We start from the raw sequence: 17,340 nt of genomic DNA on the forward strand, positions 1-17,340 counted from the left end.
TATACAAAATATGTCTTGGGGGCACCTGGGTGGCTCAGTCAGTTAAGTGTCTGCCTTTGGCTCAGGTCATGATCTCAGGGTCCTGGGATCAAGCCCCTGCTTGATCGCTGAGCGTGAAGCCTGCTTAAGATTTTCCCTCTCCCTCTGCCCTTCCCCACCCTGCTCATGCATGTGTGCGCGCCTTCTGTCTTGCTCTCTCTCTAAAAGAAAAAACCAACCAAACAAACCCACAAAACTATCACATCAGACAAAGTAGACAATAATGCATGAAGCATTACTAGAAACAAAGGTGGTCATTTCACGATGATTGCTCAGTCAATTCACCAGGAAGAGAGAAGGTAAATTTAAAATCTACACGTACCTAGTAACACAGCCTCTAAATATGTAAAGGCAAATGAACAGGAAAGAACAAATGCAGAATCATAGTGGGAAATATTAATACACCCCTCTCAGTAACTGATAGAATAATCACATTCTTTTTTTTCCCTAAGATTTAGTTATTTATTCTAGAGAGAGAGAGAGAGAGAGAGAGAGAGAGAGAGAGAGAGAGAGTGTGTGTGCAAGCACGGGAATGGGCAGAGGGAGAGGGAGAGGATCTCAAGCAAACTCTGTGCTTAGTGCAGAGCTGGACTGGGGCTCGATCCCATGACCCTGGGATCATGACCTGAGCCCCAATCAGGAGTCGGACGCTCAAATGACTGAGCCACCCAGGTGCCCTTAGAATAATCGTATTCTTTAAAAAAATCAGTAAATAGAGGATTTGAGAAATATGATAAGAAAATCTAACTTAATGGTCATTTTTAGAACACCAACTGCAAAATACATGTTTTCAGGTGCACATGGCCTATTTTTTTAAAAATTGACCCGGTTTTAGCCATAAAGCAAGTTCTACTTTCGAAGGACTGAATCATACAGAGTATTTTCTCTGCATATATTCAGTTATATACTCAAATATATAATTCAGTGATGCTAAAAATCAATGACAAAAAGCAAATTAGGGCACCCCCCTATGTTTGGGAGTTAGGAAATATACTTTGAAATAACCCATGGATTAAAAAACAAATCACAAGACAGTTAGAAGATATTTTGAAATTAATTAAAATAAAAAAAAAAACCCACGATGTAGCAAAACCTGTGGGCTATACTAAAGCCATGTTTAATGTGCTGCCTTCACTCAAGCATCAGAGATGAAGAAAGGCTGAAAATCAATGAAACGGGCGTTCACTTAAAGAACTTAGGGTAAGAGCATCAAATTAACCCCAAGAAAGTAAGAGGAAGAAAACAACAAAGATAAAAGGAAAAAGCAATGAAATAGGAAGAGAAACAAAAGAAACATCACTCCAGACGCTGCAGACACGGAAAACAGGACGTGAATTTGAGGGACGACATTATGGTAACGCATCTGGAAAATGAGATGAAATGAGCACTCTCCTGTTTCCAAAAAACCCATCACCCGATAGTGATGCAGGAGGAAAGGGAAGATCTGAAGTCTTAAAAGAATCGAATAGACTCTGTAATTAAAAAGCTTTTAAAAGAATCAACGTGTGGGCTCAGATTGTTTTATGAATAAACTTTTACCAAATGTTTGTGGACAAGCAAGCTTAATCTCCCAGAAGGGAGAAAAGGGCACATTCCCCACCTTGTTTCGGGAGATGATCATAATGTTGATGGCAGCAGCCGGGAGAGCGCTGTGGGAGGGGGCAGTGCGGGCAGGTCCCTCGCTCAAACAGAGGAGGGAGAATCTGCGTCAGCCCCCGAAGCCCGCAGTAGGAGGGAAGACGACTTGTCACGAGCAAAGTGGGTTTATTGTGGGAAGACAGGCTTGGATGACATCGTAAGGTCAATGTGTTTTATCACATTAACAGGGACTTACAGTGAACGTGTTTGATGAGACCCAATGTCCATTCAGGATAGAAGAGTCTTGGTAAACCTGCTATTGGCAAGGAGTTCCCTTGCTTAATAAAGCCCACCTTCGGAAAAACCGACAAACACGTAACTCCAGGTGAAGCGTGGAAAGTTCTCTCCGGAGACCTGGGGCAAGGCCGGGACTCCGCGAGGACACTTATCTGGCATTGCTTTGGAAGTCTCGGCCGGTGGGGTAAGGAAGGGAAAGTCAATGCAGGATGTGAGGATTTAGAAAAGGAGGAAATAAAATTGCCATTATTCGCAGTTGATGAGTTACACAGAAAATCCAAAAGAATGTGCAGGTTAATTAGCAGTTGATAGATGTAGGGTCGATATACAAAACCGCTGTAGCAGCAACAAACAGAAAATGAAATTTGAAAACAAACACTGGAGTTGTTATCATTTGTCCCATAATAAACCACTTAAAACACTCAATATCTTAAACAGACCCACAACTCATTGTTTCTCATGAAACCCTCTCACTCTGGAGGGTGGCTGGGTGCTTCTTTCTGCTGGCCTTGCTGGGCTCCCTCTCCGGGTCTGCTGTGGGGTTGGGGCAGCTGGACGACGTCGGGCTCACGTGCACGGTTGGTGCCCGTGGGGTTCTCTCTCCACGTTGTCCTCCATCCCTTCTTTACAGCACGGTGCTCTCAGCAGAGGGGGCCACAGGGGCAGGGGCAGAAGCTGCACGACCTCCCGAGACCTAGACTCACAAGTCCCACCCCAGCTACTTTGGCCATATTCCACCAGTCAGCCCAGAGAAGTGGATAATAGACTCCATCCTTTGTCGGGAGGAGGGGAAGAGAATTTGCAGCCATATCTAACCCATCAGAGATGCCACTTACCCGTGTCCTTTACCTACTGGGGCAAATCTAACAGCAGGCGTGTAGGATGTTTGTATGGAGCACTACAGAATATCATTCAGATGATATAAAATCTAAATCTGTGGACGGTGTGTTGGTTCTTGCCCTCCAAGAAGCAAACACCAAGGCAGGACTGGATGGGCATGAGATTTATAATTATAAAAGTCTATAGTCAGGAAAAGCCAGATGGAAGAGATGCATAGGGCAGAGGATGTGGGAAGGTTCCATGCGCTCTCCGGAGAGGGGGTGGGGTGGGGGGGCTGGGGGGAGGTGTGCCCCCTCCCAGCACCTCCATGGGCTCACCAACCCTGAAGCTCTCCCAACCCGGGAGCTCAGAATTTGTACAGAGGCTTCAGTGAATAGGCATGGTTGATTAAATCATTGGCCCGTGGTGATGAATTCAGTGTCAGTCCCCTTCCCCTCCCAGGAGGTGGTGGGGGTGGTCCCAAAAGTTCCAACCCTCTCATTGAGGTTGGTTCCAGGTCAAACCAGCCCCCAGGCTTAGGGGCTTTCCAAAAGTCTGGGAAGCCCGGCTCCCTGACATGAACTCTGGTGTGGCTGAAAGGGGCTTATTATGATTAACAAAAGACACCTTTTTGGCTCTTATCACTTAGGAAATTCCAAGGGTTTAGGAGCACTGTGCCAGAAATGAAGGCCAAATATACGTTTCTTTTTAAAGATTTTATTTATTTATTTGAGAGAAGAGAGAGAGCGAGTGGGGAGGGGGAGGGGCAGAGGGAGAAGCAGGTTCCCCACTGAGCAGGGAGGCCAACAGGGGCTTGATCCCAGGACCCCAAGATCATGACCTGAGCTGAAGGCAGACACTTCACCAACTGAGCCACCCAGGTGTCCCCCAAATACACATTTCTTATTATGAAATCACAACATCACAGAGAACCCAAACAGATTCAAGCATGTATGGACACTGATTTTCCAAAAAGGAGCCCTGCAGAGCACTGGATGAAGGGCAGTCTTTCCAAAAACCACAGACTGACTGGAGATCTATATGATAAAAAATAAATTGAGCCCTCCTCCCTCACGTCATAAACAAAAGTGAATCCAGCTGCAGATCTGAAGGTCAAAGGCAAAACAGTAGCACTTCTAGAAAATAACCGGACGGAGCATTCCATATGGTCATGCCTTTGGGGTAGGGAAATACATTTTGAAAAAGACACAAAAGTACTAATCATAACAGACAAGACTGATGAGTTCTGCTGCAGCAAAATCAAGGGCCGTTCTGGATGGCGCAGAGAGAAGCTAACAGGATTTGTGAAGTATTTAGAACTTGATGGAAATGTCGGTGCTGCCTATGGAAACCTGTGGGACGCGGTGTAAGGCATTCTCGGGGAGACATGTGTTCCCCTGCTGCATTTATATGAAAACAAGAAGGATTTACAAATAAGTGAACCAAACTGTCCACTTTTGAAACGGAAAAAGAACAACAGAATAAATCCAAAGACAATAAAAGGAAAGAAAATAAAAGCTGGAGGTTAGGGAAACAGAAAACAAACCAAAAAATAGGACAAACCTAAGTGCCGGTGTTTTGAAAAGACTAATAAAATAGACAGTCCTTTCGCAAAAAGCGGCAAGGAAAAAAAAAAGACACAAATAAACAACACTGGAATTAAAGAGAGGGCATAACCAAGAGATTAAAAACTATGATCAGGAAGGACTTAATACCCCACATCTGAAAACCTTAATGAAACAGACACTTTTCTAGGAAAACATTTATTAGCAAAACTGGCCCAGGAAGAAAGAAAAATCTGAACAGGCCAAAAAACAAAAAAGGGAGATGATATGTTAAAGACCTACCTCCAAAGGCATCTGGAAGTCATATATCTGCAAAATACACACACCCCACCACTAAATGTGACAATTATTAGCTAAAAATGTAGGAGAACATCTTCCTGACCTTAAAGCTGGGACAGCCCTCCTCAATAGGAGAAATCAGCCAAGTCATAAAACAATGTTAATAATTTGACCATCTCGGATCTGAAATGCCAATCCTACGAGATACCTTGAAAGAGTTCAAAAGAAGCACAGCACATAGGGCACCCGGGTCACTCAGTTGGTTAAGCATCTGCCCTGGGCTCAGGTCATGATCCCAGGGTCCTGGGATGGGGCCCCACATCAGGCTCCCTGCTCAGGGGGGGGACCCTGCTTCTCCTTCTCCTCTGCTCCTCTCTCCCTGCTTGTGCTCTCTCTCTCAAATAAATTAATAAAATCTTTTTTTTTTAAAGGCATGCAGCACACGTATTTGCTCCGTTTACATGTATACAAAGCAAAGTGTAAGTATGTGGGACATGTGATACACTCCCCCCACATCAGTAAGGAAAAAATCCCAGCAGAAATGGGCAATGACTCCAACAAGATAGTCTCAGGCAGAAGGATTCATTTCCAAATGGCTGGCCAGCATTAGAAAAGCTGTGCAGCCTCACATTAAAACAGCCAATTACGTGCGCCCATCAGGTGAGCCAAAGATCCGGAAGTTAGCCAATACCAGTGCCGAGAGCGGCGTGCGGTGACGCAGACGTCCCCCGTGCGGGGAAGAGCGTCAATGTGAGAGCCCCTTTGGACCAGCTCCTTAGGGGCTGACTGTTGAGTCTGGAAATGCGCGCGGGATTACTGTTAGCAACTCCTGTGTTTGTATCTGAAAAAGAAAAAAAGCACAAAAACCAAAAACCCTCTGGGTGCCCAAGAAGGTTTATGCGAAGACATTCATTTTAACATTTAAAAAACGAAAGCAAACACAAGCTTGCCATGGAAATGTCCACTGATGGGTAGCGGGGTAAGCGCATGCTGGTGCGTTGAAGAGGCAACGTATTTAACAACAGCAAAAATGAACGTGTTAAAGCCACATAAATCAGCATGGCTCGATTTAAAAAATATGGTGGGATGGGGGAAGCAAGATACGGAGTAATCTGTACAGCATGATACTATTTTTATAAGCCACACACCATGTTCCAGGTGCATACATGTGTGTGAAAGGATTTACAACATCTGGAAGGATACAGGCCCGACTGATGAAAACGGTGAAACACAGGGGCATTTCTGAGGGACAGAAGGCAGGGAAACCAGCAGGGCGGCGGGTTAAAAGGAACATTAGCTTTATCTGCAGCACTCTACATTTCCAGAAGGAGAAAATGCAGGTAATGTGCGTGTAGGGACTGGGCGAGGGCAGGCGCCCCACGTATGCCACTTTATTGTCACACAGTGAGCGCGAGTCCACGGCTGGAGCCACACAGGCAGGCCGTGTGCAGGGGAGCACGTCCTGGATTTTATCTGGAAATCTTACAAGGTTAAGGGTTTAGAGGGCCCAGCCAGATCTCAGAGGGGACTGGAGCCCCAGCAGGGACCAATGTGACCTCAAGGCAGACGTGCGGGCCTCCAGGCTCATCCTGATCCCCACGGAGACCAGGAGCCACAAGGGTCTGCCAGGAAGGCAGCAAGCAGGAGCCAACACACAGGCCACAAGACCCACTCTTCCCGGTCCCCCTAGACCAGAGGCCAATGCTGTGCAGACGAACAGAAAAGAGAGACCCGGGCATATTTTTCCCCCCAGAGACTGAGCATTACCTAAGGGCTGTTTAGTATATCTCTATGAACTATGTTTTGATTGTTAGGATGAAAAGTTTATTTATGTAATCAGGAAGCTGCAGGTAAGCACTTGCGAAGAGCTGGTTAAGTACAGGACAAATCAAGACTTTACATCTTGTGGGCTCACCTGATCACAGCTGGAGTGAGCTTCGTGGCCCTGCTCCCCCTTCTCCTGGCCAACCTCCCAGGGCTTTGCACTCTCTGTCCTCCCCGTGGACCGCTGTCTCCTGCTCTAGCTCATATTCCAGAGCCTTAGTCATCACCCCACGCTTGGGGTTTATGGAAGCTTGGGGCCTCACAAAGTTCAAAGTCTGCAACCATAGTAAAGAGGCCACTCAACTTGGCTTGGGCAGCAGCTGCAGCCCAGCGCTGGACACTCCCAGCTACACAAAGGGTTTCGGTGGCGGGGGGAGGAGAGCCTCAGGCTGGCCCAAGCTTGGCCCTGTGGGCCCCAGCCCTGCATCTGGCCTCCTTGGACTTCCTGCTTCTGAAAGGGGATGTCAACCACCTCTATTCTGACCTCATTCTGTACTTTCTAATTGATTAAATTCTTCCTTGCAGCTTATCTCTTAACTCTGGCAAAAGACCCTTAACTTTGGCAAAGTATCCCTATTCCGAGGTGGGAACCTAAACTACCCCCTTAAGCCACAAACACTGCCCTGAGCCCGCAAGACCCCGCGTGATTGACCCCAAGACAATGATCAACCTGACGTTCGCTGCCCACCAGCACGCACCCACCCACCTTTGTCCCACACTGTCCTTATATAAACCTAGAAGTGTTTTCAGCACTTTGGAGACAGTCTTTGAGACGCTGTCTTCCCGCTGCTGGCCTCACTGAAATAAATTCCTTTCTCGTTTCCCCACCACTCGTGTCTCTGCCTTTGGATTTTGCCAACGGTGAGAGGCCGAGCCTGGTCTGTCTGGGACCCCGGGAGCCAGGTGCTCGTAAACCATTGGGCCCCAGCTATACTTCTCTTCCCTGCTCAGGCCCCCTTCCTCCACATTTACTGTGAACTGTACCCAGCTGGGAACTGGGACATCTGTGAGATGCTTTCAGGCCCTGTGAGCCTGGGGACCCTGCAGTTATTGCACAGCGCAGATTTGGGGGTAGAAAAAAAAATCCGTGCCTCAGTGGAACACGATGCATCGTCTACCATACGTCCTTTCTGCTGTTATGTGACTCCAGGCTCCGTCTCTTTTACCGCGTGCAGATGGTCTCTCTAGGGGTTCAGTGATCTCCCCACCCCCACCCTGCAGAAAACCTAGTTCTGCCTCAACTTAGATATTCATTTCAATGCCCCTCATCTATAAACAGGTCTCCTTTTCTATTTTCTTTGAACCGGTTCTAACATCCGTCTGACAGCTTCGCTGATTAAGGAGTAGAGTAAGTCTTTATCTCTTGTCCGTATTTACCTCCGACTGAGAATTAGGATTTCACCTCCTCCTGAAAATTATCTTTGAGTAGGGTTAGACGAACCGAGCTCAGATCTAACTGCTACAGCTTACCGACTTTGTAACCTTCGCGACATTTCTCTTCTCCAAAAGGGGGCCGGCGGAGACGGACACACAGCGTCGGAACCCAGGGCGCCAGCGCAGCCGCGGCCCCGCCCCCAGGCCTTCGTCCGACTACAAAGTCCCCGCCACCCCAGCGGAGCCCAGAGTGCGGACTGGTAGTCCGCGGGGCCGGACGGGGCGGGACAGCCGTACCGCGCAGTCCCTCCATTGGGTGGGGGGCGGGCCCGAGCTTGTGATTGGCCGGTGGCCGGAGGCGGGGACAGGTTCAGGCCTGCGATTGGCCGGCGGCGGCGGAGGGAGCGGCACCGTGATGGAGGCGGCTGGGCCGGTGACCCGGTCGGCGGCGCGTAAGAGGGCATCCAAGATCCCGGAGGAGCAGCGGGAGCGGCGGCCGGCGCGGCGGCGACCGCGGAGGAGGTGGGCCGGGAGCCTCAGCGTCCTCTCCCGTGAGACGGGGTGGTGATGCCCTCCGCCGCCGGCCGCGGGTCCTCGCGGAGGGGGCCGGCTGGTGGCATTGGTGCCCTTGCAGGACCGGAAGGGGGTCGTGCCTGGAGCGGCAACATCTGAACTGGGTCTTTAGGGAGCATGTGGCGAACGGGAGGAAGGGTGTTCCAGTCGGAGGAACGGAGTGGGCAAAAGCTCAGAGGCACGAAAGGGGTGGACGCGTCCTTCTGAGCCCATGCTTGGTTCCTTGTTGGGGCATTTGCGCACCTGCGGGGAAGTTAGCAGCACCCCTATGGCCTTCTTGGAAGCAGCATCCCTAGCTTTGTTTTAAACCCTAAAGAGTGAGACCAGGGGTGTTTGAGACTGGACAGGGATGGCAAAGGAGTGGCTGCCGGCTGGTGGGGAAGACGTTTGCTTTTGGAGGAGAATGTTGAGATGGCTCGCTCCCTCCTGAGGGAGGAATAACAGGTGGCAAAGGTTATCTGGTACCTACTGACGGTGTTCTGATAGGTGCTGGAGCAGGGGAGCTGAAGGATAGAGAAATCATGAAGGAAAGGGGAAGAGCAGGGTGCAGAACGGAATTCTAAAGGAAGCATTTTCCATAGTGCTTGCGCTTTCATGAGACTTGAATGTCTCATCCCCTCCACCCACCCAGGTAGTTTCAAGGTCCCCTAGGAAAGTTATGAGGAAGTGGCCGTGGATGTGGGGAGACTTAGAGAATTTCCACTTTGAAGCCCGTGGCCAATAAACGGCAGCTGCAGTGTCTTCTCACGTTCTAATGATAATAATTGCTTTGAAAAGAAAGCTAATTTGGATTTATCCAGGGTTTTCCAACTCTGTGTGCCAAAGGTTAGAATCCTCCACGACAGCTGGGGAGTTAGCCTGGGTTCCACAGAACACATCCACGGAAACGTGGACCGGGGAGAAAGCCTGGCCCTGCTCTCTTAGGCCCTGAAACTCTAGTTCTGTGAGTTTTCTGGCCCCTTGGCCATAGCAGAACCTGTGGACAATGTGAAGTCTGACTTTGGTCTCTGCAGGGTGACATCTGGGGGGCTGGTACAGGGGGCTAGGTGTATTTAGAAGAGAGGAGAAGCCGTGGTGTGTCCAGGCGGAGGGTCCTAACACAGGCTGCTACAGGAAGATCGGCGCCCACTAGTCCCTCTGGTTTGATGGGTATTTCCATAGTTTGCTTTCAAAATGTAAGTCCGAGAATAGCAACCCCTCCTCCACATGTCTAGATGGGGCCTAGTCCATCTGCTTGTCAGTGTTCTTTTTCTTCATGCTTTTACTTGAAAAAAAATTTTTTTCTTTTAACTTCCTCATTGCTTAGAATTCAGGAGCAAGAAGAAGCCGTCTTTCGTGAAGTGGTCAGTTTTACCCCGGATCCTTTGCCAGGTGAGACGGACTGAGGCTCTGAACACTGTCTCCGGGTTCACTCCTGGGGCTTCGGGGCAGGCCCGCCCGTTCCTGGTCTCGTTTTTCTCTCTCAGTTATTGTCAGAGCATCTCTGGGGACCCCATACTTTCCATCGGTTCCTCATTGTTCCCTCCTCTGACCAGCTAGATATTATGACAAGGACACCACCAAACCCATCAGTTTTTACTTCTCTTCGCTGGAGGAACTCTTGGCATGGACACCCGACATGGAGGACAGCTTCAATGTGGCCTTGGAGCCCTCTGAGTGTCGGCAGCCCCCGCTGAGCAGCCAGAGGCCCCGCACCCTCCTGTGCCATGACATGATGGGCGGGTATCTGGATGACAAGTGAGGCTTCGTGAGGACATGGCCCGATGTTAATTCTACTGCCTGTTTTCCTTGCCTGGGACGGGGATGGCGGGGAAGAAGGCAGGGAGAGTGAGAGCCGTGTGGCAGAGAGCCCTGAGGTGGAGACAAGCCTCTGGACCGGACTGCCCTGTAAGAGGACATGGGTCAGGTGAAAGCTGGGGCCTCGGGCAGCCCTGACACCATTTGCTTCCGGGGACGGCGTGCCCGTGAAATCTGGTAGGCGGGGCGGGTACAGCAGCAGGCACCCCCTTCCCAGTCCTGGGCCCAGAGCTGTGGTCCTCACCCGACCCCTTCAGCTCTGACTCCATCCTCGGCCCATCGGCTCCGGATGCCCAGCTGTGACTCTCCCGTGTCCCAGCCAGGGGACACTTCCTCCAGAGTGGTTGCGTGGTCCGCTCAGACGTATTAAAAGCCCATAAAACAGTCTTGGATGGGATGATAGAAGGGAAGGTTTAGTTGGAGTCGGTCACCAAGGGACAGGCAGAGGCAGGTGGCGACATGTCGGGTGCAGCTCGTGGCTATCAGCCCAGCCTTACATGCACGGAGACGGTCCTGGAGAAACTGCTCAGGGGACGGTGCGGGGACACCAGGCACCTGGAGTTTTTGCATGAGCCCTGCCCCTTCTCTTTTCTCCTTTGTCTGTTGAGGCTGACAACGCTCAGCCGCTCAGCCATCGGGTCCAGTGGTGACCGCCTGCCCGTCTTGGTGAAGATGTTTCCCTTAAGACCTCCTGATCTCAGGGCCAAGGTGCAGTCCTGCTTCTAGCTCCACCCGGTGTCTATACCGCGCCGAGTGCGTAGCGAGCTTCTGTTTGTGTCGCCGGCCAGGACTGAAGAGAAGCTTCACCAGGGTCCCCGTGTCCTGGGTCCCGACTGCTCTGTGTCTCGCGCAGGTTTATTCAGGGCTCCACGGCGCACAACCCCTACTGTTTCTACCACTGGCAGTCCATCGACATCTTTGTGTACTTCAGCCACCACACCGTGACTATCCCTCCCGTGGGCTGGACCAATGCTGCACATCGGCATGGGGTCTGCGTGCTGGGTGAGACCCCGGGGCTTGCCTCCCTCCCGCTCGTGAGCACACCTGCCAGATGACCCGGTAACAAAAAGGCCTTTGTCTGCTTCTGAGGGAGTAGGGCTCCTCACCTGGGGCTGCCTTGATAGGTTAGGATAGGAAAGGCCAACTTCTGGAAGGGACCAGGCCACTTGGTCACTGTCATAACCAAGACAATGCAGCCATAAACAATAGGCGAACAGCCGGGCTGTGTTTATGAAATAGGTGGTGGGTGGACGTGGCCCACGGGCCCCAGGTGGCCAGTCCATGGGTGCGGTGGTTGCTTCTCAAGCTTTCTTTCCCCGCACCTGAATCATTTATCGGCCTGTTTAGCATTGACTGCTGGGCTCGGCCCACGGGGCGTTTGACTTCCCAGAGACCCGGGACGGCCGAGCATGTGAACGTGTAACAAGCTTGCAGGCCAGGCTACTGTGCTGTGGCAGGAACCACACTTTGCTAACTGCTGAGTTCACCTGACCTCGTTTCTCTCCGTCCTGGCAGGGACTTTCATCACCGAGTGGAAAGAAGGTGGGCAGCTGTGTGAAGCCTTTCTGGCCGGGGACGAGCGCTCGTACCGAGCCGTGGCTGATCAGCTGGTCCTCATTGCCCAGTTCTTCCGTTTCGATGGCTGGCTGATCAACATCGAGAACTCTCTGAGTGTGAGCATAGCCTTCTCCTGGTGCTTGCCCGGCCCAGTCACCACGCACTGTCCTCGGCTCACCGTGGCCGGTTAGAGCCAGCCCAGACACCTGTGTCACTTCGCCGAGAGACAGAACCTTCTCCGGCACCGTGTCCAGAAACCTTGGTTGGCTGAGCTTTGCCTTGCTGCTGCTTCAGGGCGCCCCTTTCCTCCGTCCGCTTTGCTTGGGCTGCTCGTGCGCCTTCCCCTGGCACCACCCTCCCCTTTCATGGCGTTTCATCTTTTCTTCATTGTTGCACCCGTGTCCTTCCTGCTTCAGAAACGAAGGACAGTTGGGGCCTCTGGGAGGCTCAGTCGGTTATGCATCCGACTCTTGATTTCGGCTCAGGTCATGGTCTCAGGGTCATGGGATTGAGCCCTGTGTCGGGCTCTGTGCTCAGCAGGGAGACTGCTTGGGATTCTCTTCTCAAAAGTAAATAAAATCTTTAAAGAAAAAAAGAAAGGAAGGATGGTGGGAGACATCTGGCTGGACCCTCCCCTCGGTGGCTGGGGGGTTGGGGGACTCCAGCGACCGTGGCTTTTTTGTTGTCTGTGTTTGCTTCGGAGGTTAAGCTTCCTCCTGTCTGTCCTGCCCTGGGCTCTTCTGACAGCAGACGTCGCTGGGCCTCACCGAGGGTCTGCTCTGTCCCTCTCCAGCTGGCTGCAGTGGGGAACATGCCCCACTTCCTCCGCCACCTGACGGCGCAGCTCCATCAGCGGGTGCCGGGGGGCTTGGTGCTGTGGTACGACAGTGTGGTGAGGAGCGGGCAGCTCACGTGGCAGGACGAACTCAACCAGCACAACCGGTGAGGGTGGCCCTCTGGGCAGAGCGGGCGGGGGCAGGGTCGGAGACACGGGCCACCGGCGGGGAGGACCGGCGCGCTGTGCCGAGGGCTGCAGGCCGTGCGCTCCCGGCTGGGCCCCTGCCGTGCGGAGCAGGCCGCGGTCTGGTCCTGAAGGCAGCCCGTCTCGGGGTTAGGATGGAGGCGAGCGGCGCAAGGGGAAGGAGGACGACGTCCAGGGTGGGCGGCCCCCCGGGCCCCTGCGTCCGGGCCTCATGGCCTGGCCTTGCTGCCTCGCAGGATCTTCTTCGACTCCTGTGACGGCTTCTTCACCAACTATAACTGGCGGGAGGAGCACCTGGAGCGGATGCTGGGGCAGGCCGGGGAGCGCCGAGCCGACGTGTACGTGGGAGTGGACGTGTTCGCCCGGGGCAACGTCGTGGGAGGCCAGTTCGACACGTACAAGGTGGGCGGCAGGCCGGGAGCTGGGGGCGGTGGCCTGCGTGCCTTCCGTGGCTTGGTTTTCTCATGGACCTTCCATTCCCATCTGCACTCAAGGGAAAGAGAGGCAACATTCTTCTCAGAGTGGGGAAGTTGAGGCCCGAGACACATGGGTGATGCCCCAAGGCCGGGCTGTGCCCTGAAACCCTAACTTCCAGCCCATTGCTGCAATCAGGTGCTGAAGGGTGCCGAGTGGGCGGTTTAAAGCATCGGGTGGGCTTGGGGAGCTCTGGCAGTGCATCTATTCCCAGGCCGCTCAGGGCTAAGGACCTGGTAAAACAGCCAGTTTGGGGAATTGCTGGTTTAATAGTGAGTGAGATTTTTTCTGGCAAGGCAAGGCAAGTCACGTCGGCCGTGAGGAGAGACAGGGGCTTGCCGGCGCTGATGCATCTGGTGCAGGATAAGTAGGGAGTCCGCTCGTCTCCTGGGCCGTCAGCCCTGCCCCTTCCCCTGTGCCACGGGGATGCTCTTGCTCATTAATTAAGCTCTAAGTGAATAAATTAATCCAATAACTGAAGATTCTCTCCACCCGCTGTGAGTCTGATAACGTGATGAGAGGTACAGCGAGGGAGAGGCCCGTGCAGGCTGTGAGCCCCGCCCCCCCAAGCCCCCGGCCCGCTCACAGCCTTGCTTCCCACGGCTACGTGCTGAGGGGCTACTGGGGTTGAAGCCGCCCTCGGAGCTGGGAGGGAGGCCTCGGCAGCCAGGCTCTGCGTTCCCCCCTGACTGCTGTCTCCCCAGTCGCTGGAGTTGATCCGGAAGCACGGATTCTCGGCCGCCCTCTTTGCCCCTGGCTGGGTGTACGAGTGTTTGGAGAAGAAGGATTTCTTCCAGAACCAGGACAAGTGAGTCCTGCCCGTTCCAGGCAGGGGCTTGGTGTTGGCCGGATGGGGGCTCTGGCAATTTCTCTGGTTTCCCAAGGTAGTTCAGGCCTTGCTCTCCGCGGACCTTTCCAGGGCACGTGGGGCGGGGATGAGGGACTCAGCTTGAGAGAAGCCAGCCATCTTGGCTGCCTCCAGGTGGGAGGGCCCCAGCGACCCGTTAAACGGGAAGGGCAGAGGTTGGGGACCCCGGGGGACCACCCCCGCAGACCTGCATCTCCCACACATTCAGTGGGGTAGCTGCGCTCACTCTGGGAGGGGTGCAGGGGCCTCGAGTTGCAAAGTGTGAGTTCGGGATCCCCCTGCCCATTTCCCTGCAGGTTCTGGGCTTTGCTGGAACACTTCCTGCCCACACACAGCATCTGTTCTTTGCCCTTTGTCACTTCTTTCTGCCTGGGCATGGGGACGCGGAGAGTGTGCTACGGCCAGGTGCGTGGGCTTCCCGGTGGGGCCGCATCACGGCACACGGGCTGCGCTCCCTCTCGGTCTTTGGTCTCACCTGGGAGAGGCGGGGGGTTGGGGTGTGGGAGGGATGGAGGCTGCACTGCTCCCCTGACCCCTGGCGCTCCCCAGCCCTCCCTCGTGTGGCCTTGTCCTCCAGGAGGAGGTGGTGGGTCCCTGGTACCACCCAAGCGCCCAGGAAATCCAGCCCCTGTTTGCAGAGCACAGTTTGGAAGGGGCCGGGCGGGGCTGGGTGAAGACGCACTGCTGCCTGGTGGACGCCTGGAACGGGGGCAGCTCCCTGCTTGTCCGCGGGCTGATTCCGCCCGACGTCGGACACGTGGCCGTGAGGTAGGGGAATGAGTCGGGGAGCTATCTGTGGGACCGTCCGCTCCCCCCTTGCCCCGTCCATCCCTCACAGGCGGGCAGCAGCGGCCGGGAGGACGGAGGACAGAGCCAAGGGGGTTCTGGTGAAAAGCACATAACCTACAGTTTACCGTCTTCAGCATTTTTGAGCGTGTGGTACAGTAGCGTTAACTCTCTGCCCGTCATTGTGCCACCGGTTTCCAGAATGTCCTCCCCTGTCCCACAGAACAGCTCCCATCCCCCCCCCCCCCCCCCAGCCACCACACTCCGCTGTTTCGGTGGGTCCGACGACTTCTGATACCTCTTATAAGTGGAGTCCTGTGGAATTTCCCGACCGAGACTTTTCAGTCATGGGAGGGTCGCAGGCGGGACCAGAGTGCACCCCCCCCCCAGCCCCGTGCTGCCGGACGCCCTGTTCCTGGTGGGCGAGCTTGGCGGGTATGACCCGGAGCCCGCGGGGCTTCTCAGCAGCTCCTGTGTGGCCGCTCATCCCAGGCCCTCCTCCGGCAGGTTATTCTCTCTGCAGGTCCCTGTGCCTCCCAAAATTTTCCTGTCCTTGGTATATAAGCTAGAAGGGCCTTCGGGTGTCGAGGTGGCGTTGGAGCTTACCACAGAGGACCTGGGCAGCTGCCACGTTGGTGGCATCCGGACACTGACTGGTGAGGGGGTAGGGCTCTGGCCTCCTGCAGGTGCCCTCTGTTGCTGGGGACGCCCTAGGGAAGAGGAGTCTAGAAAGTGCACTGGGCTCGGGGGGAGCTGGGGGGGGCGTGCAGAGGACAGGTGCTATCCTCCGTGCTGCTGTGGGCCAGGCCCGGACAGCGAGACCCACCCGCCAGCTGAAGCCTCTGGCCCTCAGCCCCCACCGGGCAGCACGGTGTGCTGTGGGGACCGGGTCCCCGTGCCGCAGAGACTTGGGGAAATGCCGCCTGCCAGCCATGGCATTGAGAGGGGGACATCTGTGGGGGCCTGGGGGGCTCTCTGCCTGTTCTCCCTGCCCCCCCGCCCCCCGCAAGGCCTCAGCCTATGTGGCCAGGCCATGAGTGCCTGGCGCAGCAGGGAGTCTAATGGCCTTTGGGGCTCCCCCCCACCTCCCCCCCACACCCCGTTCAGTGGACACCTCCCTGTGTGGTTTCCTGTGGACTGTCTGCATTCTCAAGTCCCGGGTCTCCTCCCCCAGCAGGAACAAGCTCCAGGCACAGTCCTCGACCCCTCCGGGTGCCCCCCACCAAGCTGGCCAGATGGGTGGACCGCTGTGGCCAGCAGCTCCCGGGGGGGTGGGTCCAGCGGTGAGTGCCTTTTCTCCTGGGGGGGGGGGTCTCCAGCAGGGGATGGCCACGTGGAGGGGCGGGGGCTTGAGTGAGGGGTCTTGGGTGAGAAGCCCCAGAACTGGAGGGATTGGAGGGGCCCTGGCTGACCCCCCTAGGATTCAGGCAGCCCCAGGGGGCGGGGGGCACAAACCCAGGAGGCTGCTGGCAGCGGTCATGGCCATGTCTTAGGTCCGGGGTTTCCCACCAGCCACAGGGTCCACTTTGGGGTGGACCTCCTTTCCAGTCACGGCTCGGGGCCTCTGAGCAGCCAGCCTCGAAGGTGCCGAGCGGAGGTGGGCTCCTTGTGACCGGCCCTCGTTGCCTCCCCTGTAGCTGCTACGAGGTGAGCCTGCGGGGCTGCCTCCTGCAAGACCTCTTCGTTAGCTTCGCGCGGCCTCCTGGCAGCCCAGAGGAGGCGAGCTTTGTCTGCCGTCTCGGGGAGATCCAGGTGAGGCATCTGGGCACGGGGCGGGGGGGGGGCGGGCAGAGTGTTCCCTCTGCTCAGAGGGCCAGTGGGGTGGGGGTGCTGGGGAGCGGGACTGTGCGGGGGCAGGCACCCCAGGCCTCCTGTGGGCTCTGGGACCGTGGCGAGCCTTCTTTCTTCTGCCAGGTGGTGGACGCCAATAGCCTGCTCGCCCCTCTGCCCCGGGTGCAGGCCGTCACTGTGTCCCGCGTGCACTGGCAGCGGGCCACGTCCGAGGAGGAGGGCCCCCCTGCCCCGCTGCGGCTCAGCTGCACTCTGCACTGGTCCCACCTCCTCTCTCCCGTCCGATGCTTCCGGATCCGCTGCCGCATGGGGACTGGTGGTGGCTCTCCTGGCGGGGGGCCGCCGGGGCCAGAGAAGCCCACGCTCCTGGGCCTGGCCTTTGTCAACCAGTATCGGATAGCGGAGCTGCAGGTGGCGGCCATGGGGCCCAGCGGGGACGGGCATGTGGAGTTCCTGGTGGAGCCCGTCCCCAAGGAGGGGTTTCTGGTGCCGCAGGCCGAGTGGGGCAGGGCGGCCCTGGTCTACTCCATGCCCCGCACCTGAGCCAGCATTAAAGCATGGCATCTCCCCGCCTCGAGGCTCAGGCTGCTTCTGCGCTGGGGCCCCACGCGGTGTGCGGAAGCCCACGGGCGCCAGGAGCCCACGGGCTGGGGCCGTTGTGTGGCGGAGGCCGGTAACAGGAAAACCAAGAAGTCCCTTTGCTGGGTTGATAATTTCCTGAGGTTAATGAACTCTGT

General features: G+C 55.1%; 1 protein-coding gene and 1 long non-coding RNA gene across 6 annotated transcripts; one reads left to right on the forward strand and one right to left on the reverse strand.

Moving 5' to 3' along the window:
* Nucleotides 1-1,698: 1,698 nt before the first annotated feature.
* LOC113907997 lies at nucleotides 1,699-7,976 on the reverse strand. 2 transcript variants are annotated; one of them, XR_003515333.2, is made up of 3 exons: nucleotides 7,872-7,976; nucleotides 6,493-6,676; nucleotides 1,699-5,418 (listed from the first exon to the last, which is right to left on the reverse strand). It is a non-coding gene; the product is annotated as an uncharacterized LOC113907997 (long non-coding RNA). The 2 variants fall into 2 exon arrangements; XR_003515332.2 differs by having other exon boundaries at nucleotides 7,779-7,931.
* A 115-nt stretch (nucleotides 7,977-8,091) lies between these two features.
* On the forward strand, nucleotides 8,092-17,181 carry ENGASE (endo-beta-N-acetylglucosaminidase). Of its 4 annotated transcripts, none has more exons than XM_027568487.2 (14): nucleotides 8,092-8,297; nucleotides 9,655-9,719; nucleotides 9,884-10,085; nucleotides 10,999-11,147; nucleotides 11,661-11,818; nucleotides 12,496-12,644; nucleotides 12,921-13,086; nucleotides 13,863-13,966; nucleotides 14,323-14,431; nucleotides 14,604-14,794; nucleotides 15,320-15,468; nucleotides 15,990-16,095; nucleotides 16,450-16,564; nucleotides 16,727-17,181. In XM_027568487.2, the coding sequence occupies exons 1-14, from the start codon at nucleotides 8,191-8,193 to the stop codon at nucleotides 17,144-17,146; spliced, it is 2,190 nt and encodes a 729-aa protein (XP_027424288.2). In that variant the 5' UTR covers nucleotides 8,092-8,190; the 3' UTR covers nucleotides 17,147-17,181. The 4 variants fall into 4 exon arrangements, with proteins under 4 accessions (XP_027424288.2, XP_027424287.2, XP_027424289.2 ...); XM_027568486.2 differs by having other exon boundaries at nucleotides 8,094-8,297; nucleotides 15,987-16,095; XM_027568488.2 differs by having other exon boundaries at nucleotides 8,226-8,297; nucleotides 9,888-10,085; nucleotides 15,987-16,095.
* The last annotated feature ends 159 nt before the right edge of the window (nucleotides 17,182-17,340 follow it).

The sequence above is a fragment of the Zalophus californianus genome, chromosome 16 (assembly GCF_009762305.2).
Source record: "Zalophus californianus isolate mZalCal1 chromosome 16, mZalCal1.pri.v2, whole genome shotgun sequence".
In the NCBI taxonomy this organism is placed as follows: domain Eukaryota; kingdom Metazoa; phylum Chordata; class Mammalia; order Carnivora; family Otariidae; genus Zalophus; species Zalophus californianus.